The following is a 26,558-nucleotide window of genomic DNA, read 5'->3' as shown; positions in this document are numbered from 1 at the left end:
GCTCAATTGCTGATAACAGTGTCTAGATTAGCTTTGTGCACATGCTAATAATCAATCGATCATTTCTTGTATCTCTCTCTAGAAGTGGAATGTAAGTCAGACCAAGATTCGCATCATCTCTACCATCATATTTATACTGTTTGGCTGTGTTCTCTTTGTGGCTCTGCCTGCGATCATATTCAAGCACATAGAAGGCTGGAGTGCCCTGGATGCAATTTATTTTGTGGTTATCACCCTAACAACCATTGGATTTGGTGACTATGTAGCAGGTGAGGCTATCCTGGAACTGCTGTCATTCCCTGAGCAATGTCATCCTTTAGTTAGATTTTCACTTGGGTTTGTAATGAAGCATAGTGGCTGTGTGAGTCCCCTCAGGCTGTCATACCAGAACCTGGTGGCTGTAAAAAGAGAAAATTCTTCTTAATAGAAGCTAAGTCATGATCCTTTCGAGAATATGGGTGGAATTTGCTGGTGCCCTTTCCTAGTTTTTGTCAATTGTCAATCTTTAATAATCCTTGGCTTGCAAATTCCTCATTACCACCTCTGTGCCCTCATCTCATGGCTAGTGTTGTATGTCTCTGCTCTGTGTTCAAACTCCCCTCTTCTATAAGAGTGCCAGTGAAATTGGGATAAGAGCCCACCCTACTTCCCTATAAGCTCATTTTAACTTATTACATCTGTAAGAACCTTATTTCCACATAAGTTCACCTTTTTAGGTACTGGGGGTTAGGACTTCACGTATCTTTTGGAGGACACAGTTCAATGTGTAATAGTAGCAAAGAGTGATTGCATGACAATGGTAAACACAAGGATGGGGTTGAACATTTATTTTTTATTTTGCTGAAAGAAATGTAAGTTGCTGGTGTTTATAATTTTTATGTATTTGAAACATAATTTCAGAAACCACATATCTGCCTTTAACTTTTTTCCAATATTGCCAGAATTGAAGTTCAAGTTATCTTTACTCTTTGTACTCTTTCTTGCCTTAATAATAAAAACCCCAGCTACACATTTAAGACGATACTCTTGTCTAATGAAAACCTCCTTTCTTCTATGGTATTTGTTACAGTGGGAATGTTATAGTTTTGGGAAAACTGTCCCCAAGGATCCCTGTTTGGGTTCTGGACACAATTTCCCTCAAAGTACAAAAAACTCAAAACACAGAAAAAAACAGAAAAACAGAAAAACTGCAGGTTCTTGACCTGAGCTAAGGATAAGTATACATAGCTCCGATACTTGCTGAAGATTTAAAGAAGTTTATTAAAAAGATAGAAATACAGAAGATAGTTACAGCCCCATGCCAGAATGACATGGAGTCGGGGTGGTCCGGGCCAATTCACCACCCCGAAGATATAGCACGTGGACCAGACTTTTTATGCCCATGACCTCCATCTTGTTTGTGTAATTCTGATATAGTAAACGTCCCTGTAAGGTACCTCCCCTTACCCTGTAAGGTACCTCCCCCAGCAAGGTGTGGCAAGGTATCTACTTTCATGAAGGTCGACCCCTCCTCCTATTCTAGCTAGCTTATGTTATGTAGATCTGTCTTTAGAAAGGGAAAGGCCTAGTCCCCCTCTCCTATTGACTTGCTAATTACTTTTAGCTAAGTCAATCTAAGTTTTAATAGTTGTTTGCTTCCTGACCAAGCCAAGCCTTTCTCTCTCCAGGTCTGCCATTTTGACACAATTATTTCTGAAATATATCTATTAATAATCAGAGCTTTCTCAAATCTTCCTAAGCCATTCCCAGTATGGTACAGTTTACTCATTTACTCATTTAAATTTTAGTTCTTAGTTTGACCTTATCTAAAGTAGGTCATATCGTGTCTACAGTTTTCTATTTATGGTTCTTTATTTGTCCTTTTTAATATGTGTTATCTCAACTACCATTTGCTTTGTTGTTCTGCTTTTTACATCACTTCCATAGCACTTCAGCTCTCACTTTTGTTATGGATTGAGAGAATATGGTTCGAAGAAACTGTTCCCCGGGAACCCCTGCTAGGGTCCCGGACACACTTTCCCCCAACCCATAACAAAAACCCAAAATGACCCCAAACAGAAGAAATACCCTGGATTCTTGTCCTAAGCTAAGAATAAATATGCATAGCTTGGACTATTGCTGAAGATTTAAAGAAGTTTATTAAAAGATGGAAATACAGAAAATAGAAATACAGCCCCATGCCAAAATGGCATGGGGGGGGGTGACTCAAAATGAATACACCAAAGGGCTTACACATGGACTGGACTTTTTATACCCATGACCTCCATCTTGTTTATGTAATTCTGACGTAGTGAACGTCCCTGTAAGGTACCTCCCCTAGCAAGGTGTGGTGAGGTATCTCCTTTCATGAAGGTTGACCCCTCCTACCATCTTAGCTAGCTTATCCAATCATGTAGATCTGTCTTTAGAGAAAGGCCTAGTTCTCCTCTCTTAAGATCTGTCTTTAGAGACAGGCCTAGTTCTCCTTTCCTATTGACTGATTAATTACTTTGAGCTAGGTTAATTTACATTGGAATAGCTGCCTGTTTTAGGCAGAACTCAAGTCCTTTCTTTACCCATGTCTGCCACCATTTTGACACAACTATTTTGAAATATACCAATTATTTTCTTTTGAAATATATTAATAATCAGAGCTTTCCCAAATCTCCCTAGGCCGTTCCCAATACTGGTACAACTTTCCTAATTATATCATCCAATAGTATTGTTGCAGTTCCAGTGTTAAATAAGCTATAAGATGTGCTGCTTCCCTTGGTCACCATCTTCCCAGAAGGTCCAAATTGGTGGTGAAAGAGTGTTAATTGTCCATTATGAATAATTTTGACAAGCTTCCTCAAAATCTAAACCATTTTTTTTTTAAATTTCCAATTTGAAGCATTAGAATATCATGGTAAAATATACTGGAAAGATGTTGATAAATGTCACAGAATAAACTTATTAGCCAAATTTATTTATTTATTTTTTGTGGTACTGGGGATGGAACCCAGGGGTATTCCACCTCCGTGCTCCACCTCTAGCCCTATTTTTATTCTTTATTTTGAAACAGGGTCTCATTGACTTGCAAAGGGCCTCACTAAGTAGTAGCTGAGGCTGCCCACGAACTGTGATCCTCCATTACAAGTATGCACCACCACACCTAGCTCAATTTTTTTTTTTTTTTTTTTTTTTTTTTTTTTAGTGATACTGGGGTTCCTGGAAACCCTTATACCTTCGGGCTACACTCCCAGACCTATTTTATACTTGTTTTATTTGGAAACAGGGTCTCTTAAGCCCTCGCTTCGAACCTGTGTGATCCTCCTGTCTTGGCCTCCCAAGCGTTGGGATTACAAGTGTGCACCACCATGCTTGGCTACACCCAGCCCAATTTAATTTTAAAGGAGTTTTAATTTTCTTGGCTATTAGCTGTTCTTCTTTGACCTAAATGTTTCCAGAAAAGAAAATATATTCCATAATTCTATAAAATCTCAGGAAAGGCTGATTATTCATCTTTTTCTGTTGATCAGTTAATTAGGGTTTAACCTGGCAATGTCCTTCTTTGTGGAAAATGTCATGACCTTGAAGACAGGGGTGGGGGCATTTTCATGAACAAAACATTGCTTTGTGTCAGAAATTCTACCCATTTTATTTATTGTTTGTGGTTCATCTCCATACAAAACAGAGGGGCTACGGGAAAGAGAACTTTTGATTTTCTAACCCTCAACATGGAGAGCAGAATATCAGGCATTTTAAATTCCATAGAAGACAAACTTCTGTTCTAAGATACCAATTTTTTTCCTACCTATTGTGTGGTAAGCCTCATATTTTCAAAGCAACGGCCTCATATGGCATGTGTTATTTTAAACAAACTGTGTCTATCCAGTATGTGGCCCTTGTGGTCTGAGATTCTCTATAAAAACAAAAATTATAAATAAAAAATGTGGGTGGAATCCTAAAATAATATATTTCTGGCCACTGTACAAATTGGCTTTGTTGGAAAAAATCAAATATTTTTATTTTATGGTTTTGTAGAAGATGACAACAATTTTTTAAAATCACCTTAAGAAATCAACATTTTGGAATTGACTAGATCATGTCACTATATTAGTGGCCACTCTCAACTGCTCAAGGAAGGAATTCAATGAAATATCTTATAGTTTTCATGGGAACACTGAATTTATTTATTTATTTATTTTATTTATTTTTTTAATTTAATTTTTATTTTTTTATAAGTGGAACATATTGAGAGTGGTGTACATTTACATTGTGCTTCATGCCCTTTCCCCTCCTTTTCCCTCCCACCCGCAATAGAGAGTGTCCAGGTTAATCATGTTGTATTTATGCTATTATATATATTCGTATGTAGCTCCTCCATTGAACAACCTCAGCTTTCTTCCTCTCCTATCCTTCTGGGGAACACTGAATTTAGAGTCACAGTGTCAAAGAAAAATAGGATAGCAAAATGATACCTGTGTGCCATTAAGCATAATCTAGTAAGCAATTTTATTATTTCTAAGATTTTATGATATTGTGCTCTTTATTAAATACATTGCTTTCATTTTATTTTTATTTTACAGAGGAAATAACAAAAATGGTAGAAATATAGACTACTAATTATTAAACAGGAATTTTATTTGATTATAATAACAAATACTGGGTAGGATAAATTAGATAGAATGGAGATTGATGCTAAGTTTGATAACTCATCTCTGGCTCTTTAATATGTATTTTGTGGATATGTTGGTCTTTATGAAACTGTATATTTTGGTTCCAGGTACTGTAGACATTTCATGCCAGGTCCTTTTGCCTTAGGGAGCATTTTTAAAATGAGAATGTGGACGAGAGGCTGACGTGGCAGAGGCTGGGTAGGACATGTGTACCCTTTGGAATTTTTTGAAAAACAGAAATTTTAAGGTTTTTCAATAAAGGATCTCAGAAAATAATTGCCTCATGGTTCAATAGAATATACAAAATCAGTATTTACTTCTGGACACCTTTATGAGTATAAAATTAACTATTGGACTAAGGCAAATTCTCCATCTGGGAAATACCAGATATTTACTTTTGAGAACCTTTTCTCTTACTATTGGAGGTCATCATAGATATTATTCTCACTTAATTTTGATATCCTTGCCAGGGAATAGGAGACATTACTCTAACCTAAACCTTCTCATACTTCTATTAGGTTATCAATTTCCAAAGGAAACAAAGTTCTATCTCCTGTTGTGCACATTCTTTATTTCTCAAATCCTGCAAAACTTGCTCCTAATAGGATTAGGGCTCAATTACATTGCTATATTCAATTTCTTTGAAGACAGCTTAAATATCATATTTTTCAGTCTGTGAAGTTATTAAAGGAAAAGAAGTAGATTTTTGAACATGCTTTATAAACATTTAGGAGACAAGTTGCAATATGTCCATATATAATCATTATGAGCATCATCTCAAGAACAGCAAGTGAAAATATGGTGGTGTAGACCAGAACTCTGAACTAGTGTTTATATTTCTCTGATTATAAAGTAGTGTTTATACTATTTCCCTGAGTATACTATAGTATAAACTAGCGTTTATACTATTTTCCTGAGTGTACTTAGTTTATACTATTTCCCTGAGTATTTGCTATTTTCCTGAGTATAAATTAGTGGGTTTTTTTTTAAAAAAAAAAAAAAAAAAAAAAAGCTTGCATTCGGGAGGCTGAGACCGGAGGATCGTGGTTCCTGGACAGCCTCAGCTACTTAGTGAGGCCCTCTGCAACTCAGTGAGACCTGGTTTCAAAATAAAGAATAAAAAATAGGGCAGGGGGTGTAGCTCAGAGGTCAAATGCCTCTGGGTTTCATCCCCAGATCCGCAACAAACAAACAAACAAACAAACAAACAAAACTTGCTGGTAAACTTTCTACCCTGGGAAGAAAAAATAGCACCTCTCATATTTTCTTTTATTTTTAAATTTAATTCCTTGTTTTTATATGTCATCACATTCATGATAAAATATATTAAGGAAAAATACATTTTAATTCATAAATATATGCTTAGATTTTTATATGCATTGCTTTTTATGTATTGCTGAAGTTTAATCAAAAGCATTTAAAGACCATGGGTAAAAATTGGTTGCATTCAGATGTCTTCTACATTTTCTGCATAAAACAATTCTCATCAAATTTTAACTTTATATTTCTGTTTTTATTTATGCAGGAGACGTGTTGTAGTGGCTAGTTAATTATCTTAGTTATTGGTATCTAATTCTTTTATATATACCTTTATTGGTACACTGTAATTATACATCGTAGTGAGATTCAAAGTAATACAAATATACATGCACACAGCACTTGGTGAGTTTTCCCTTAGACCCCCCTCCACTCCCCTGCTACTCATACATATTAGTGAGATTGGTAGTGATACCTTTATATGTGGTTATAGCATCATTTAAACTGTTTTCTTCATCAAATCTCCTCTCCTCTCTTCCCCAATCCTCTTCCATTGTTCTGTTCTCTCTCATTTATCTGAAATCCCTTTTGTTTTCTATTTTCTCCTTACCTTTCACATATAAAAGAAAACATAGGATCTCTTACTTTCTGTGACTGGCTGATCTCACTTAACATAATATTCTTTGGTTTCATCCATTTTCCTGTAAATGACATAATCTTGTTCTTCTTTATGTCAAGTAAAACTCTATTGTCCATACTGATTGCCATGCTATTTGTATTAATCCTCTTGCCAATGCTTACTGTTTGAGGGCTTAACAAGACTTAGGGGGCCACAGGGTTTTATTTGGCAAATGAATAAGCACATTCCCATTGCGAAGAGTAGTGAGTGCATAGTAACTCTTCCTAAAATGTTAGAAGAGAGATGTTTAACGAAGTGTCATTTAATTTTAAAAGTGCCTCTGATTTATAGTCAGATTTATAAGGCCAGCTGAATTAATAGCAAAATTATATTTGAGAATTTATGTTGATTTCTATATTCTGTTTTTTAATTTTTGTCATTTTGTTTTTCTTTTGACTAAAAATCTGGCTGATTTGCTGTTAAGTCATGTTTGCCTTCTAGACAGATCTAAATCAGCTTTTCTTTATTAAAATCTAAGAGCCACTATTAACAATATGGGAATATATTTTAAAATGCCTTTTCTTTTTAAGGTTTGGTGTGTGTGTGTGTGTGTGTGTGTGTGTGTGTGTGTGTGTGTGTGTTTATTTTCCTGGGTATTGAACCCAGGGACATTCTACCTTCGGGATACACCCCTAGCACTATTTTAACTTTTATTTTGAAATTGTATATCACTGAGTTGCTGAGGGCCTCACTATATCTTGAATATTTGTCTGCTTCAAAACTCAAAATGACATTTAGTCATCATTGGACTGGTAGTAACAGATGAGGCCCTAAGGGGTTATTAGGCCGTGAGTGCTCTACCCTCATGGTTGAGATAAACACTGTCATAAAAGAGAGTATATGACTCACTCTTTTTCTCTCTCTTACCCTTCCACCCTCTGACATCCCTACTTTGAAAAAGAGATGTCATGGTCTCAGCAGGGATAATAACAATGGCAGGCCACACAAGAAAGATAGCAGAAGAGCTAGAAATTGAATTTTGGGTAATCTAAAGTTCAATATGAAAGTGCAGGCATCTGGTAGGATATTGGAGGAACCAGTGCAGGCCTGTGTATTGCTACTGGATCTGGACAGACTAAGAGTCTGATGGAATCATCAGGTTTAATATTGATAAATCCACTGGGAATGTGGCTTGTTAGTGTTCCTGCTCTAAGTCAGTGGAAATGTGAGCAGTGGAAATACGGTTCCCCTCTACACCTACCTACAGGTCTTTAGATCTTATATAGGTAGTTAATAAGGCTCTGTATATTTCCATTCCTCTCTTCCAATAAAATTTTTAAATATTCTGCAAATCAACCAAGGTGAGAAGGGCTGAGTTATACAGAGAAATCTATCAGGGCCAGATGGAAATAAAACAAAACATCTTCATGGGAGGTGCCTACCATGGCCTCTTGGGCTATTCTGCCTCCAATCAGCAAACACATGAGAAAGGTTTTCTTTTTTTGCAGTCCTGGGGATTGACTCCAGGGGCATTCTACCTTTGAGCTACATTTCCATCCCTGATTTTTATTCTTTATTTTTTAAACAGGGTCTCACTAAGGTTCAGAGAGCCTCACTAAGTACCTGAGGCTGGCAACGAACGGGTGATCCTCCTGTTCCAGCCTCCCAAGCACCAGGATTACAAACATGCACCACCACACCCACCTAGAAAGGGTTTTCTTAATGCTATGTATAAGGATTGTTTCCAGTAAATGCTTAGGAATCCCACTTTATGGGGAGAGTTGGTTCCTAGCAATATTGCTATCAGGAACCTTTCCTGAGCAATATTTTTAGCAGTTTGATCTGCTAGATTGGTCTGGCCAAGTTCATTTTGCAAAAATAAGGGAGAAGAGGCCCAGAGCAGGGTGGTACTCTTTAAAAGATGCTGTCACATAGCATGTAGGAGACTCAGAATGATTCGACTTATTTGACTACTTGGAAAAGTTTGTAAGATTCCTGAAAACTTTCTACCTCCACCCTTCTTTGCTATTTTTATTACCGTCTGTATGTTCTCTTATAATGAGGAGCCAGAAAGCTCCTAAATTGGAAAAAACATGTGTGAATATTTTCTATAGCAACAAAGAGAAAAAGCAGCAGAGTACCAATTGCTGCCAGGTTGGTGGGGACTCAGGAGAGGAGAGTTGGTCATAGCATCCTGCAGTCTGCATCTCAGAAAATAATCAAAAGGAGGGGAAAAAAGTGGAGTGATTGAGATGGTAGAGAGGAGGGGAGACTACAGGAATTAAATAAAGGACATTCTTAATAAGCAAGGGTTTAATATATAGGTTTCCTGAATGTAGCTAGAAAATGAATGCTTATAGCAGTCAAGAATTTCTTAAATTTTTTTTACTTTAAAATAAAACCAACAACTTTTTAAAACAAATTATCCTAACATTATAGATATGCCAGTTCAGATAAGAATCTTAGATCAAATAAATTGATAAATGTGGAAATTAATAGAGTCTTAGATATCAGAAACTGAGTAGGATTTGTGAGTGGTTTGATAATATTCCATATATATTAATTTTATATGTAAATATTTTTCCTAAATCATCTGTCCGTATTTCACTTTAGGAGTGGCAATTAAGAAAGGAAAAACATATTTTCCGCCAAGTCTTAGCATCCACTAAGCATCCACTAAAACTTGTGGGTTGAACATTTTACCCAAATAGAGGCATTTCAGTGATTAAGCTAATTTACTTTTTTCAAACTGTAACATCCTGTTTATAAGAAAGAAGACTTATAAAAAGTCATCTTGATCATGAACTAGCTCTCCTAAAATCAACATCTTGGTGAACTCATGTGTTAAGTGAGTCACAACTATTTGTATGAAAATATTTTTGGTTTTAAAAGGGAAAGTGCTTGGAAAAAATGTCATTTGGGTTTCATTGAAATGGAAGTATTTGAAAAATGGAATTTGCTGGTGAGCCTATCATATAACAGGTTGCTTACAGGCATCTTTTAAAGTCAGTTCTGTGACTCTATAGAGCAGTGTCCACCATAGGCCCTTTCTTAAAAATCATGACATTAATTTACTCTTCACAATCCTTTCCATAAGTGATTTTTTAATATAAAATCCTGCACATGGTAAAGATTTTAAACAAGATTTAGAAGCTAATACTATTTTCTTTTTAAGTTGCATTCTTAAAGTTACATTTATCCCAGAAAAAAGTTGAACCTGTGTCTATTCACATTATTTACCTGATATTTGAAAATTTCATTGTGAACAACTCAAAATCTAATTTATCTAAAGTAATATTACGCTCAGAATTTTATATTTGAGTTTAATGTGTACTTGTACTTTCTATTTGTTAGCTGTTCTTCTGAAAATGTAAGTTAAATTTTTGTGAACTGAGCAAATCCATGATCTTTTTTAAAGCATCTGTAAGCCTCTATCCTTTTGATTCTAAAATGCATATCTGCTGCTCTTCCCTATTAAGTGCTTGGTATCTTTGCCTGTCTATACCCCAAGTACTTCTAATCTATGAAGTCCCAGACTGAATTGCTTTTTTGTATATTACTCACTGTCCATCTTCTATTAATTTACTAAATCAGCTCTCCAGTAAGGGTCTTTGGTCATGAGAACTCTGCATTTGACTTATCACACCAACTAATTGGTCAACAGTCCCTGTTTCTGGTTCTAGAAAGCCTTTCTCTTCCATGCCTGCCCTAACTCAGACACAGTATTTTACCAGCTAGTTTAAAAGTTTCAACTAAGATTTTCCTGTCAATCATCCTTCTCTGCCACTAACATTTCTGCTCATACAGTCAAATGTGAATATAGGACTTGTCTCTCTGTAAATGTTTACCTGCTTCCTGCTGAGTTAGGATCAAATCTTTATAATCTAAGGCAACCTATTTCTATATATTCCTCTCTTCTACCTGCCTAGAAAAACATTTCTGTGGAGTTTTATCCATTCATAGGGAGGTTCATCCACGACAAAGACCCTTTGAATATACCATATATTTTCACACTTAAACTATTACCCGTTGTGATCTTCATCACTTAAGACTCAACTTCTCCCTTCCTACCTTTTCTATTCCAGAAGTAAAACAATTTCTTCTATGTTCTCTCATAGCACTTTTTTTAAGTTCTCGATATATTTCATTGTGGCTGATTGCCTATGTGAGGTTTTCTTAGGCTAAATTATAAATTTATTATGACAGAAATTTTATCCAGGCATGGCATTACATGCCTACAATCCTAGTACATGAGAAGCCAAGACAGTAGGATTACTGGTTCAAGGCCCTTGAACCTGTAATCCTTAGCGAGGCCCTCAGCATCTTAGGGAGACCCTGTTTCAAAATTAAAAATAAGGCCGGGCGTGGTGGCGCACGCTTGTAATTCCAGCATTCGGGAGGCTGATACCTGAGGATCGCGGTTCGCGGACAGCCTCAGCTACTTAGTGAGGCCCTCTGCAACTCAGTGAGACCCGGTTTCAAAATAAAGAATAAAAAATAGGGCAGGAGGTGTAGCTTGGAGGTCGAATGCCCCTGGGTTCCACCTCCAGACCCGGAAAAAAAAAATAAAAATAAGGCTGGAATTATAGCTTGGAGGTAGGATGCCCCTGGGTTCAATCCCAGTAACCTCCCCCAAAAGGACAATATTTCATTCCTTCTTTGTGAAAGCAAGTAATAGTTTCAATATTAGGGATATAATAAGTACCTCATTATTATATACTAGATAAGGATATGTTGAAATATATAATATGTATATATATATATATATATGAATTTTATAGGTGCAGTTATTATACCAAATCAATAGAGAAGTGCCTCAAAGAGAAGATTAAAGAAAATCATCTTCTTTTTCAGGTTTTTCTTGAGAGCTAGGGAGTTAGGTTTATGACAAACACGAGAACTTTTCTGAAAGGTCAGAGAATAATTGATGGCAACATTACCCACAGGTCACCATTTGTTCTCAATACCTCTGTCAAGGCATTGTCTCTGGCATTTGGAATCAATCCCTTGTACTGATAACTTTCAGATAAGAACTATCACCAGAGTTGCCCACTCTGTTTTCAGTTTGACATTAACTAGATTGGGTAGCATGTATTTATAGGCATAAGGTTGATATATAAAGCTAAATGAAAAAAAGAAATATAAATTGACTTCTACTTATTAAAATAAAAATGGAAAGAATCAGTACACATGGAATTAAGTGCTTAGATGAGACAGATTATAAATGAAAGAGGAAGGTAGAGCAAGGAAAAATTCTAACGACCTGGAGAAGCAATGAAAGGCCTCATGGTGAGAGCCCAGATTATTCCAGTTGGAATACATGGCGGTCATCAATAGTAAATGCAGGCAAGGATGTAGGGAAATAAAAACACCTACACCCTGTGGGTAGGAGTCGAAATATTAGTACAGCCACTATGGAGATCAGTATGGAAGTTCTTCAAGAGACTAGCAATGGAAACATCATATGGCCCAGTACCTTTCCAGAAGAATTAAAATCAAAATACTATAGTGATTCATGCATATCCATGTATAGAGCACAATTCCCAATAGCTAAAGTATGAAAGCAACCTATGTATCCTTCAACAGATGAAGGGATAAAGAAAATGTGGTATATATACACAATGGAGTTTTATTCAGCCATAAAGAAGAACAAAATTATATTATTTTCAGAAAAATGGATGGAACTAGAGAATATTATGCTGAGATCAGACAGTCTCAGAAAGTCAAGGGTTGTATATTTTCTTTAATATATGGAAGGTAGAGAGAAAGTAGGAAACAAAAGGGACTTTAGATAAATAAGGGGAGAGACAAGTAGAATAATGGAAGCGGATTGCAGGGAAGGATGAGGAGGGGGAAAAAAAGGAGGATTAAGGAAGGGAACAATCCACACAATGCTATTTCTCTTTATATATGAAGCTCTCACTGTCAATATCACTAACATGTATGAGGGGGCAGGGAGTGAGTTGGGATCCAGAGGGAAACACACCAAATACTGTGTGCTTGTATTTTTGTATCACTTTGAACCTCACTATGATGTATAATTACAGTGTACCAATAAAATCATGATAAAAAAGTAGTTCTTTAACTTACAGAAGCAAAAGTGAGAAATTCAAGTGAAGAAAAAACATGGATCAATTGATAAGAATATTAGAATCTGTGTCGTGTAAGCAAAAATTTAGTTGATAATGTTAGCTAACATTTACACTAATAACTTTTAGAAATATGAAATGATTTTGTTCTACTTTTTTTTCTCACAGGTGGATCCGATATTGAATATCTAGACTTCTACAAGCCTGTTGTGTGGTTTTGGATTCTCGTGGGGCTGGCTTACTTTGCTGCTGTTCTGAGTATGATTGGAGATTGGCTCCGGGTGATATCTAAAAAGACAAAGGAAGAGGTGAGCAGGAAGAAGTGTACCAAAACTCTTGCATTTGGCTGATCCAGTAAAGGTTTCGTTAAAGTTTTTAATATTTACATTTTAAGGATTCTTTAAAATTTTTAATATTTTCATTTGACATGATTTGTGTATGAGGCAATGGGGAAATATAGGAGTTACAATGTACTCAGTAAATCTGATTCTCAAATGGATTTCAATACAATCACAAGCATAAACTCATTTCTTAAATATAATAGACTTGAATATATTCCATATAGTTTGATAATTATACTATATCTTGCATACATATTTGCATACACAAATATTTTTGTAGCTCACAGTCATAAAGTTTTAAAACCACTTAGGCATATGTAACGCATAGTGAAATTCTGTGTCTTGATGAAATTGGTATAGAATTTTTAAAGTTTAAAAATCAGTGCTTTTTCATGACAGGACAAACTGGTACAAAGCATTAACACACTTTTTCAAAGTTATGAGATAACCATCCATAATCATCTCTCTGGCTGTCTCAACAAACCACCGTAGACTGAGGGATTAAGTAAGTGACAGAAAATTTGAGTCCAGGAAGGTGCCCTCAGGTTTGGTTTCTGGTGAGGCCTCTCCTTGGTTTGGTGATGGCACCTTCTCACTGTACCCACTCATGCCCTTTCTTTAGTGCCCATGTGTGGACAGTGAGCCAGCTCCAGTTTTTTCTCCTCTTTTTAGAAGAACACTAGTTGTATTGGATTAGAGTCCCACTCTTAATGACCTAATTTAACTACCTTTTTAAAAGCCTTTTCTCCAAATACAGTCACGCAGGGGTTATGGCTTCAACATACACATTTGGGGAAGAAACAATTTATGCCATGATGCTACCCTTTCAAATAAATTTATATATATTAAGAACAAAGTGGCATGTCTACTTATGAAGAATCTGCATGACTCTCAAAGAAAAGTATGGGTATGTTTTCATGGTAATTAAACATGGAGAAGGAAACTTTTTTCTTGCCATAAATCCTCTGGCATCTATGTAGTGCTTTAAGTACATGTACTTTCTGGTAATTGCATCTGTAGAAAATTCACGTGAGTTAAAAGGGAAAAAGTTTATGTGAGCCCGATGCAGCTACAGCTGCTCCGGGTGGCTGAGCTAGTTGAAATAAAATTTTCAATTTGAGCAGATGTGCATTTTCTGATTTACGACACCATTTAGGGAAATGCAGAATAGGGTCACAAATTCAACAGAGAATGTGAAAGAAAAAAGGGAAAAGCCATTTAAATTTTTTTCTTAAGACTATCTGGAACAAAGATTTTATAGATGAGGTGCTACTCAAATTTCTATTGCAATGGAAAAATATTAGATAATTTTAACTTTGAAATATCTTACTAAAGAGTATAATTAAATTAAAACCAGCTAAGTATATTTTAGCTGTCATTTTAAGTAGATGAACCATTGCCAGATGAACATTCTGTATGTACTCTTTACTTTCCCTGTCTCTACCATTCCAGATGCTCCAGCTTTTAAAAATTTCCAAAATGGCTCAGAAGCAGCAAGGAATTTTTCTTTCCTTCCTTTTTTTTTTTTTTTTTTGGAGGGTGAAGGGGGTAGGTTTTATTGGTCCCAAGGATTAAACCCAGGACATTGTGTATACAAAGTACATACTGTATGACTGAGCTATACCTGTCCCAACAAGGTTATTTTTGGTTTTAAGTTCTCATGAATGAAAATATTCCATATTTTTAAAAAGCTGAGAATCCTCCACATAAAAATATAACTAGTTTAGAGTATAAAAACTACAGAATAAAATAGAGACTCAGGTTCTCAAGTGATAATACTAAGACACATGCATTCCTTGAATGAAAAGATTTTGTCTAATAATAAGTCACAGTTTTATGCTGTTTTATTTCAAGAACAAAACTGTTTAAACCATACTGCTAAAATATGACCATATAGAGCTAATCATATGTGGCTATATTTCATTTATTAATGTTAAAACACATGCTGTTTTAGTGAAGAATAATGTTAGCATAATTATAGAGTTTGGAAAGAGGGGAACATACTGTTTTTCATCAACATGATGAAAAAAAAGCATGCTGCTTTAGCTAGGCCATCTGAAATATTTGAAGAATAAATGAGTAGAAAAAACAATACAATATTGTTTCAGAAGCACTTCATATGATTATAGTTGGTCTACATTTCTCAAGGAAACACGAATGAACTCAGTATTTCCCCCCGGAAAAAATATGCATGTCTATCATATGCTTTATTATTGTTAAGTTCAAATGGAAACAAGGCATGTGCTTAACAGAAAAGGCTCATGGGACTAATTGTGCTTTCTGTGAACCTAGGTGCCCTCTTCTAAGGAGATGATGCCTGCATTTAGAAAATAAAAACTATTTAGGTATTCTGCATAATATAAATTGCTGCTATCTGAGGCACTTTTAATGATAACAATAGGTGACCACAACTCTGAGAATAAACAATTTGGGCTTGCTTAGGAAGCAGCAAGGAAGACTATGTCCTTATGTTTAGGAACTGCTCAGTCACTTACTGTTTACATTTCTTGTGCTTGAAAGCTGTGATTTTGATGTACTACTTGTGTCAATTTCCATGCACCACAGTGTTTGGAATGTTTCTGGTCCATGTGAGACAAACACCAGCACACTCTTGACCAATACAAGCCAGTGCTGTCAGGCTTGCAATAGGACAGCCGGCCACGGGGATGCATAGCCAAGCAGCGTTTCTTAACCAGTGTCATGTCTTAATTTGGAGATGTTTATGCAATTAGAGACAGTCAGTTTAATGAGTTGGCCTTCTACCAGATGAAGAAAACATCATTTGTTTGCAGGGATTTGATGCTAAGAAACTTTGAAAGGCTATACTTGAACTGACCCTGGTATTGTGAAGGGACGGACCCAAGGATGTGGAGGGACGTAGCTTTCTTCTGCTGGCACCCTGATAGCGTGGATCCCTCTGAACTTTACTCAGGGTCGCAATGATCCTTTCAGTGAAATAGCTGAACTTGGAGGCTTTTTATCTTGTCTAGAGGAGTAGGCAATTAAAAACAGTTGCAGGTCGGGCCTTGGAAATTTTGCAATAGAACATGTTATCACCATTTCTTATAGGAGAAGTGCTTTGAATATGAAAGGTTTTTTATGCCATTTTAAGATAGCTTAGACTGCATTCTGAAAAATTCAAGGGACTAATGAAGAATTTTAAGTGAGTGGGATGAATGCTTTCACAACAGTGAGGAAGATGGAAGATGGATTAGAAACAAGCAGAGTTGGATGCAGCATGATCAGTTGGAAAAAATTATTACAGAAATCCAGGTAACATCAAATAGTCTATGATGGCAGTGAGAGATGAAAGTATGGACTGCAAAGCACTTGGGGATAAAAAGATTTTAATTTAGCAATTTGTGGGCAGAAGAAGAAAATGAGAATGACATCTATGATTCTAACTTTGGGTAAGATTAACCTACACAGAAAGAATACAGGGAAGTGAAATTTTGAGGCAATGGGAGGAATAAGATGACTTGCTGTGATTGAAGGATCTGTTGGGCATCCAAAAGATTAATTCAAGTCTAGAAAATTATATTTGTATGCCTGGAATGTATGAAAAATGGTAGCTAGGAAGATAGTTTGAGGTCATCACTATATAAGTGATAATAGAAGTTGTGAATAGAGATGAATTCACTTTATAAAGATTAATAAAATAAATCAATGGTAGAGGTAAAAATGGACCCTGCAATAACACTTTCAATTTAAGCAGCTAGATATGGAGACTACAATGGACTATATAGTACATCTTTATAGAAACCTGTTCCCTCTGGAATGGAGTGATGGTCACCTCTGGTCCCAAGTGTTCTTGGGCACAATGTGTACATGAAAAATTTACATGGTGATGGAGTGGGGGATGAGCCATGGGGAGCACTGTAAGCCAAGGGAGGAGCTGGAGCATGGGCAGTAGTAGGAATTAGAATTACTTAATGTCTAGTATATTTCTAAATAGCTTATTGATTAATTCAGAATTATTAAATGCTCAGATTATGACTTCTGTGTTACGTGCTGGGAAGAACTTTAGGTGGTCTGTCTCTTTTGTGGGAGGACTCCATAGGTGGTGTGTTTTCTTTCTACTCCACAATGTTTTGACTTTTTTCTTCTAGGAATGGAAAATGGAGTTTCAAATAAGAACATACTTAGTCTTTGATTAGAGGTCACTTTTAAAATACCTTGTTTCACCTCTTTTATTTTATTTTTTCTTCTTCTCTCAAACTATTCCTCCTTTTTAAAAATTTCCTTCAGTCCTTTCTCCCCTTCCTTTTCTTCTTCCTTTTACCTTAAGACAGTATATCTGACTTACTAAGAGCTGCTTTGATTTCTAACATATGTAAAAGAAAATATAATATTGGCTAGTACAATTTTTTTCTTTATGTTGTTCTTTTGCTGTTATCATTTTCTCCTGAAATCGTAAAGTAGTAAAAATGACTGAATTTGGACTATAGACATAGAATATAGATATCATGACATTTTTAAAATTTATATTTTAATGCATATAATACTTTCTGACCAAAAGGTAAAAAAGAATAAAATAGGGGATATTGAAGCTAAGGCATCTATAAAGGATCCTTTTTTTTTCTATTTTATGAGAATGAGGGTGTCCTTCATTCGGCTATGAGGAAAAGATCAGAGCAGCCCACCTTTGAGATTCATCTCCTGGTCAACATTTGGTCACAACTGTTGCCTAGTTGGGTCAAGAAGAAATATATTTATGTTTCCATTCCTAGCCTCATCTTGCAGGTTATTATTTATTTTGTAAATAGGGAGTTAGAAATAACAACAACAACAAAAATAACAATGTAAGACTTAAGTTATCCTTTAAGGCCACAGCAACTGCCAAGAACCAGTACATGTCTAACTTCTAGAAGTTTATGGGCAGTTATTTCTGCAGAACCAAGACCCCAAATTATGTGTCCATATGTAGTTTAGTATTTATGTTGTATATCATGAATCCTTGTAGTTCTAGGATCAGAAAGCTCTTTACAATCAAAATAAATGCTAAAAATAAAAGAGAATTTGGAAAGACTTCTACAGAGAATATACTTTTAATTATTTCCCTTTAAATTCTGAGTGAGAGCTGTCAAAAGGTAAGGACTAACAAGGAAACAGAAGCACAGGGAAATGTGATGATTTGCTTATGGTTGTACATCTAGTTTGTGGTAAAAATCAGTCATCAACCCAGATGGCTTGACTCCTCCATGGCTCCACATCTTCACTCTGGTTATACTGCCTCCCAAGTGCTGAAAATGTTGGTTATATGTTGTTATTAAGTGCCTGCTCCTTCTCCTTCTCCTCCCCCCTTTCCTACTTCTTTATGTAGATAATATTGACACATTAGACCCATGAGTTCAAATATGAACTATTAATTACTGTGCAACCCTAGAGAAAGGCACTGCAAATTTTATTTGGTCACTAATTCTGTTAAATATAGATTAATGAAATCTTGAAACTTGAATTTTGACATTCTTTTAAGTGAAAGGAAATTATTTTTATGATTTCTGAAAAGTATCTGGGCTTTGGGGCCCATAGAACCAAGTTGTAATTCTAAATCAACTATTTACTAGTTCTACAAACATCTCCTCAATACCTACTTTCTCTTAAGTGTCCATTAGAGTGGTAATATCTCTTTTATAAGTATATGAAGATGATGTGAGTAGTGTGTATGATGCAGCTTATTGGCTAAATTCTTTTTTTTCTTGGTTTTCTAAAGAAATTAGTATTAAATTATTATGTTAAATACAAAATTATGGAAAGTTCTAAAACTATCATTTATAATCACAAAATTTTCTATACAGAGCATAAGATATTGGAAATATATGTTTCAACATTTTATCTGGTTGAAATAATGTGTGAATACAAAAAGATAAAACAGAATCTCTCTATATATTAATATGTACATATATATATGTGTGTATGTATATGTATATATTTGTATATATAAATATACAAAGAGAGAGAGCACATGTTAAGGTTTAATCACAAAACCAGAGTCCAGAATATCTTAGGGAAAAAGTAAATATAGAAATTAAAATATGCTAGATGTTCTGTGGTTGTGGAAACTAGTTTCAGGATGATATGATCCATATAGGTCATCCTTTTTATTAAACCAAATAGCAGTCAATCAATTTTTATCTTGAAAATATAAAAACATGCAGAAAGATTACTTTTTAAAAAGATTTTAGGTAGAATCTCACTATAAGTGGTGCATTCTTTTTACTTCAAGTGTTTTGCAGAATGTCATATGGTAATATAAATTCAGAGTAGATTTTTCTATTCATTTATACATAATAGGAAAATAAGTTAACAGCTTTTGCCTCAAAGCATTTTATGAGTAATTTTATTTTCTGTAGTTAGAGATCACATTATAGAGATTTAGTGCATTAAGATCTAATGTCATCTATTTCTCTTGGCCATTTTGAAATTGTCATCTGTTCTAAAATTTTGTGTTAAGAAAATCTGCCACCATAAATTTTTTTGTAATTGTTTTTGTGCTTTTTTCATCAAAACAAAATATTGTGCTTGCCTATAATCTGGGTTAAAAATCAATCATATTTTATAAAAAAAAAAGAAAACAAAGTATGCTTGCTGAGAACTTAAACACATGTGTTTTCAACGATGGATCAGCAAACAAATATGGTTTTAGTTCCTCTTTCTATATAACTCTTTCTAATTAAATATTAGTTTGTAGCTGGTTGAGGCTGAGAGTAGGAAGGACTGTTTGAAATTTAATTGGAATTACTTTTTGTACTTTTTATTGGTGCATTGTAGTAGTACATCTTAATAAAGTACAAAATGGTAGAGGCATACATCACACATCATTCATTTAGCCTTTCCCCAATTCCCACCACATTCCCTCTCCCTCCTTCCTTCTCATGTTTGGCTTAGTGATTGACTTTGATCTGTTTGTGAATGTACATTATCTACATTAGGGAATTTTCCTCTTCCCTCCTCCTTCACCCCCAGTTAGGCTTTCTTATTTGCCCATCTGTGGTTTTCTCCTCATTCATTTAGAGTTTCTCCTATGACCCATTTTCTCCCTACCTTTCACATATTAGGAAGAGCATCTGATTTCTTACATTTGTGACTGACTAATCTCACTAAGCATAATATTCTCCAGCTCTATCTATTTTTCTGTAAATGATGTGATTTTATTATTTTTTATGGCTGAGTAAAATTTCACTGTGTACATAATGCATAGTTGTGTAATTCATCTATTGATGGGCATCTTTGAAACAGGGTCACACTAATTTGCAGAGAACCTCACTAAATAGCTGAGGCTGGCCACGAACCCAGATCTTTCTGTCTCAGCCTCCCAAGCATTGGGATTACAAGCGTGCACCACTACACATGGCTCAGAACAGGATATTTTTTATTTGCATCTCTGATTACTAATGATGTTGAGCAATTTTTTCATACATTTATTGGACATTGAATTTCTTCTTTTGTGAAGTGTCTATTTAGTTCACTTTCCCATTTTTATTGGGTTATTTGTTTTCTTAGTCTTGAGTTCTCTGTATACTCTAGATATTAGTCCTCTATTAGAGGAATACTTGGCAAAAATTTTCTCCCATTATGCCGGCTTTCTGTTGAGGTTCTTGATAGTTTTCTTTGCTTTACAGAAGGTCTTCAGTTTAATGCAGTCCCACATATTAATCCTCCTTTTAATTTTTTGTGCCTTTGGGGACTTGTTGAGAAAGCTTTTACCTGTGCCTATCTGTTGAAGTGTTGGACCTATGTCCTCTTCAAGAAGCTGTAAGGTCTCTGGTATGATTTCCAAGTTTTTGATCCATCTTGAATTGACTCTTGTGCAGGGTGAGATAATGGGGTTTATTTCAATTTTTCTACATTAACCAGTTTTTCCAACATCATTTGTTTTGAGAGGCTATCTTTTTTCCAGCATATGTTTTTGGCCCCTTTGTCAAAGATCAACTGGTTGTAAGTGATCACTTACAACTGGTTGTAAGTGATTTGTTTTTGTTTCTGAGTCTTCTATTCTGCTCCATTGGCTTATGTCTGTTTTGTGCCAATACCATACAGTTTTTACTACTATGGCTTTGTAACACACATTCAAAACTATATCAAGAAAATCATATGCCATGAACAAATAAGGTTCATTCCAGGGATGCAAGGCTGGTTCAACATATGAAAAACAATCCTTGTAATTCATCACACAAACCTAACCAAAGAAAAAAATTACACGATCATTTTAATAGATGCTAAAAAGCATTTGACAAAATCCAGCGCCCTTTTATCTTAAAACAGAGAATTGGAATAGAAGTAACATACTTCAGCATCATAAAGGCAATATACAATAGGCACACATCCAATATATTACATGGATAAAACCTGCAAGAATTCCTCCCACAAACAGGAAAAAGAGAAAAATTTCTATTTTCACCACTTCTTTTCAAAATAGTACCTGAGACTCTAGCTAGAGCAAAAAAGACAAGAGAAGGAAATCAAAGGAATACAAATTGAAGAGCTAAAAGTTTTCCTATTTCTAGATGACATGATACTATACTTAGAAGACCCAATAAACTCGACCAGATGCTTAGAGAACTTATCAACAAGATCAGCAAAGTGTCAGGATACAAAATCAATCTCAAAAAATAGGAAGCTTTCCTATATGCCAACTATAAATCCACTGAAAAACTCAGGAAACACTTCCACCCAGGGTATTCTAAAAAATATATACTTAGGAATAAACTTAACCTAGGAGGTAAAAGACCTCTACAAAAAATATAAAACATTGCAAAAAGAAATTAAACAAGACTTTAGTAGATGGAAATATTTCCATGTTCTTTGATAGGCAGAATAAATATCATCAAAATGGCCATTCTTCTAAAAATGATCCACAGATTCAATGTAATACCCACTAAATTAACAAGGTAGAAAAATAGAAAAATAAGTTTTTAAATTCATTTGGAACAGCAGGAAATCCACAATAGCATTTTCAGCAACAAGAACTATGCAGGAGGCATCACAATGTCTCATTGAAATTACTTGCCCATCTTTTGCACCAAATTGTGATGATTTGTTTAGCATTCTATGGATGGCATCTTAATCATAGTAAAGAAACCTTGTTCTTCCTGATTCTAACTTGATTTGAACCAAAAACAGCTCCTAATGACCAGTGCACACCACATGTACACCTTAACACATGCTTGAGTACCTGCACATGTATACCACAAAAGCTCTTATTTCAGAACAATGCAGAATGCCTGTTCTTCCAGTAAAAGTGTCAGGCGTGAATATTGTTTCTGAAATGTTTTCATCCTATCTCCTCTTCCAGATAAACATTAGGGCTGCACCTCCTCTTTTTCCCCTGTGGCTGATGAATCATATGCATAAATATGGCCAGTGAATTGTGGGTAGGATTGATATGGGCACATGGAAAGAATATTTAATTGCCCCTATGGCCTCCTAAGGTCTTACTTGCCTTTGGCTCAGTCACCTCAGAGATGGTTCCAGGTTATGGGCTTAGCAACAGTGAAAATGAACCTTTGTTGCATAAAACCATTAAGAGACTGCTTGTTCTATGTTAAAATCTCCCTATTCCAAATAATTTAGTAAAGCACTACAATAATTAATTAATTAAGGAAAAAGTAAAAATAATATTATGTTAATAATAATAATACTGTTCAAGCAGTCAAATGATATTAATTTGGGAAATTTAAATTTTCTAAAGGTTTGTACTCATTAATGATTTAATTCAAGAAAAAATTAAAACACTAATCATGATTTTGCATATTCACACTTTATGTGACATATTCATATTTAGTGAGTTTTATATTAATTTTAAAATCTCTGACAAGCTTAGAACAACTATGAGTACTTGTGTATCTTCTGGTCCAAATGTTTTGTATGAAGCATTGCCCTAAAGGTAGGTAGAACATCAATGACATTGGGAAATATTTCTATAAAAAAGCAAAATTGAAGACTTTGGGTCTGAATATCATAGTTTTGTGGAATTTATCACCAATAAATCAGAAGCTAGAACTTTAAATGTGAGAATTATGGTGCCATCTAGTTACAAATACACACACACATACATACATACATATATACATATATATATATATACACATACCTTCCCACACAGTCATCTTTATTCCTGCCATTTCTAGCATACTTTGAGAACCTATTTGGAAAGATTTAGCCTAGCTGTAAACTCAGTTTAATGAATATTGTTTTGTGTCCAAAACCTGTTTCTGAATTATTAGGCAAGGCAGCAAGATCATATATAACCCAAGTAGGGAGAAGAATTATTTTCTCATTTTGAAATCACATGAACTATATATAACATGAAGGTTTTCTCTAAAGGTCTTCTAATCAGAAGGCAAGATAGTTTAAATTTGAGTATATGGGAAATAAGGATTTTACTGAATAGTGTTTCCAATATGCAAGTCAGGGATTGTTATGCCACCCACACAGGGTGCATAGCACATGTGACTTTATTCCAGAGGTAGTCACTGATTTGTTTATCAACCATTTTTTGATGCCCATGGTGTCAGATACTTGACTAGTTTCTGGGGATACCTAGTGAAGTATCTTTGAAGTCATACCAGATTATTTGCCCTCAAGGAGAAATTTTTAGGTGAGTGGGAATGTGTATGCATCTACTAATAATTACTTAGGGCAGACACTATAATAGATATAGAAGAAGAAGCTTTTTTTTACAATAGCACACCGAAATGGCAATTACTAAATGTAATTAAATGAAATGGGAGGGTGCATGAAGAACATAACACTTTGTTTCAGTCTTTTTTCCTCTTTTACATTCAATGTATCAAGCAATCCTATTGCAATGATCTGAAAAGGTATCCAGAGTCAATGCCCTTTTACCTCTCCTAGTTCTTTCCACTCATACTTGGTTGTTCCAAGACCTCCTCCAGGTTTCCCTACTATCACATTTGCTTTAAAGTCTTTTCTCGATGTTGATGTTGATGTCTCTATACTCCCTGGAAACATGAATTCTCCCATGCTACTTTCTTGCTCGGAAGCTTTTGATGCCTCTCTGTTGTCCTCAGAGTCCCAGTTAATGTCTATAAGGTAGCATGAAGTATTCCATATGCTGGACCCATTATTCTGGCCTCTTCTTTCGCCCTTTGTTTTCCCTTGCCCACTCTGCATTAGCTTTCCTCCCTCTCTTGCTGTTTCTTCATCACACGTCCCAAGGCCTGTGTACTGATCACTCCCTCTGGCAAAAGGACATTTCCTGCTATGGTCCAGGCTTCTCAGCCTTTACCATCAGGTTAGCAACATCTACTTTTGCCATAATGCTTAAACTTGGTCCTCTTTCCCCAATACCCTCGATTCTCCTTGCCTTACACTACATTTTGATCACAGTCTCCAAATTCAGCTTCTCATATGACTTGTTCATTCCTAATGTGTCACTGTTTACTGTCTCTCTTCCGTGCCATTCATAAGGAAAGGAAATTTTGCTATTCCACTTTATCAAAATCAAGTGAAATAGTGCTTGGTATATAATGGCCACTCAAAAGCTTGTTGCCATGAATGAATGAGCAAACTCAGAGATGAAGTGAGTTGATTCAGAGAAAAGGGTAGAATTCAGAATTTATAAAGCTTTCAAGGGACCTAAAATGATGAAGGAAGTTTCTTTTCATGCTTATTTTCAAGGTTAGTTGACCTCAGTGATAAAAAATAGAAGGGCTAGTTTTTCCTCTCTTTTAAATCAGAAATAAAGCTTTAATTTCATTCATTTATTTCTCCTTTTGGGAAAATATATGAGTCTATTTTCACATTTATAAATGTGACTTTATAAGTATACCAAAGAATACTTATTTAGGTGGGTTTATTCATTCTTCTGTTGCTTACTAGTACAAATGAATGATAATATTTAATAAGTGATCAATTTTATAATTAAGTAGCTCAGCATATAAGCTACTTAAAAATTTCAACATTCAAACATTTCATATTTTTTAGTATGAAAAATCTTGAGAAGCTACTGTAATGCAGTGTTACATCAAACTAGAGGCCAGTTCAAAAGCTAGTCTTCATCTGCAACACAATTTTATATTTATTCCTGACATGATGGTCTTATGAAAGGAAGATTCTTGGCATTTATAATACTGTTGTTATGGTTGTTTTGTTTTTAAATCATGAGTTTTCATTATTCCCTGCTGGTACATTGGAGAGTATTCCCCATCCCCTATGTAAAATACCACTTATAATAATTGATTCTATTTTAAGCATTAGGAACATTTTCCAGAAGTTTTAATATTTTCAAACTTTCTGACCTATATAAGATGACAGATTTATTGATTTGAAGGGCATGCATTTGACTTGAAAACTGAAATTTATCCAAGAGTGAATAAAATGTATGCAGGAAGAGCTCCTGGCATAAAATTGGCATGTTCTAGAGACTGTTACACATAGTCACAGTCAATACTACCATTGTAGTTATTGCTTAGTGAATATATCATTCATTAAATGGAATGAATTATTGAGAGAAATCAGGTTCTTGACAATAAATTAATCCAATATAGTTTCCCAAAGAGAACTGTATATGTTTTCCAAGATTTCTAATTAGAAAATATTATCTCAAATGCATAATGCTAAATTACCTGATTATTTATTTATTTATTTATTGGTGGTACTGGGATTCCTGGAACCCCTTCTACCTCTGGGATACACTCCCAGACCTATTTTTTAATATTTTTATTTGGAAACAGGGTCTCCAGAGCCAGCGGGGCTGGCTACGAGCCTGTGTGATCCTCCTGTCTCCACCTCCCAAGCGTGGGGATTACAAGTGTGTGCCACCATGCCCGGCTGTTTTATTTATTTTTATGCTTTATATTTATTTTATTCTTTTGGTACTAGGGAACTTAACACAGGGAAATCCTATTCCAGCCTTTTTAATTTTGTTCTTTTTTTTATTTTGAGGCAGGCTCTTGCTAAATTGCTGAGGCTGGCCTCAAACCTCTGATTCTCCTGTCTCAGCTCACATGTACTTGGATTACAGGCATGTGCCACTATGCCTGATGTGATTTATTTTTAATTAGAGTTTTTTCTCAAAAGCTGGCTCTGGAATTATTGTTAATTTCAAATAGCACAGGTCTTCTCCCAGTGGAACTTAGGGATATTCTGTATTGGAGATGGTGCATCTGAGATGGTCGTTGAAATACTTTGTAATCCTGAATAGGCATCTTGAAGAGATGGTCTGTCCCTTCCTCCATGGACAGTCTGACCTATTAAAAGGTTCTTGGAGTACTGATACCATTTTTGACACTTAAATGATAATCTAGAGACTAGTGATGACCTATCAAATGAAGTCTATATGGTTTATATGGTTTGAGAGGGAATGTGTGTTGATGCTATTCTTACCTGGAACAAGTGTATTCCTGGCTTTGAGATATGATGCAGCTTAAAGGCTACCCAAAGTGGAAATGTCACACTAAGCATTGTGTGCATGTATGTTTGTATGAACCTTTGAACCTTTCTATGATGCATAATGACAATGCATCAACAAAAGTATTAAAAATGAAGCCAGGGTGACACATGACTATAATCCCAGTACTTGGGAGATTGGGACAAAAATATTGTAGGTCACAGCCAGCGTCCGCTACTTGGCCCCTCTCAACTTAGA

The 26,558-nt window shown here is 35.2% G+C and overlaps 1 protein-coding gene across 3 annotated transcripts in view; it reads left to right on the top strand.

Annotated features, from left to right (window-relative positions):
• KCNK2 (potassium two pore domain channel subfamily K member 2) overlaps positions 1–26,558 on the top strand; it is a gene marked incomplete at both ends in the record, with an annotated part of 212,585 nt that overhangs the window by 160,301 nt on the left and 25,726 nt on the right. For all 3 annotated transcript variants that reach the window (XM_080699580.1, XM_080699579.1, XM_080699581.1), the window contains 2 exons: positions 83–269; positions 12,774–12,913. In XM_080699580.1, the coding sequence (XP_080555706.1) occupies positions 83–269; positions 12,774–12,913 (327 nt within the window). The remainder of the gene's footprint in view (positions 1–82; positions 270–12,773; positions 12,914–26,558) is intronic.

The sequence above is a fragment of the Muscardinus avellanarius genome, assembly GCF_963383645.1.
Source record: "Muscardinus avellanarius genome assembly, chromosome: 7".
NCBI lineage: Eukaryota > Metazoa > Chordata > Mammalia > Rodentia > Gliridae > Muscardinus > Muscardinus avellanarius.
This window is presented reverse-complemented; position numbering and strand designations above follow the sequence as displayed.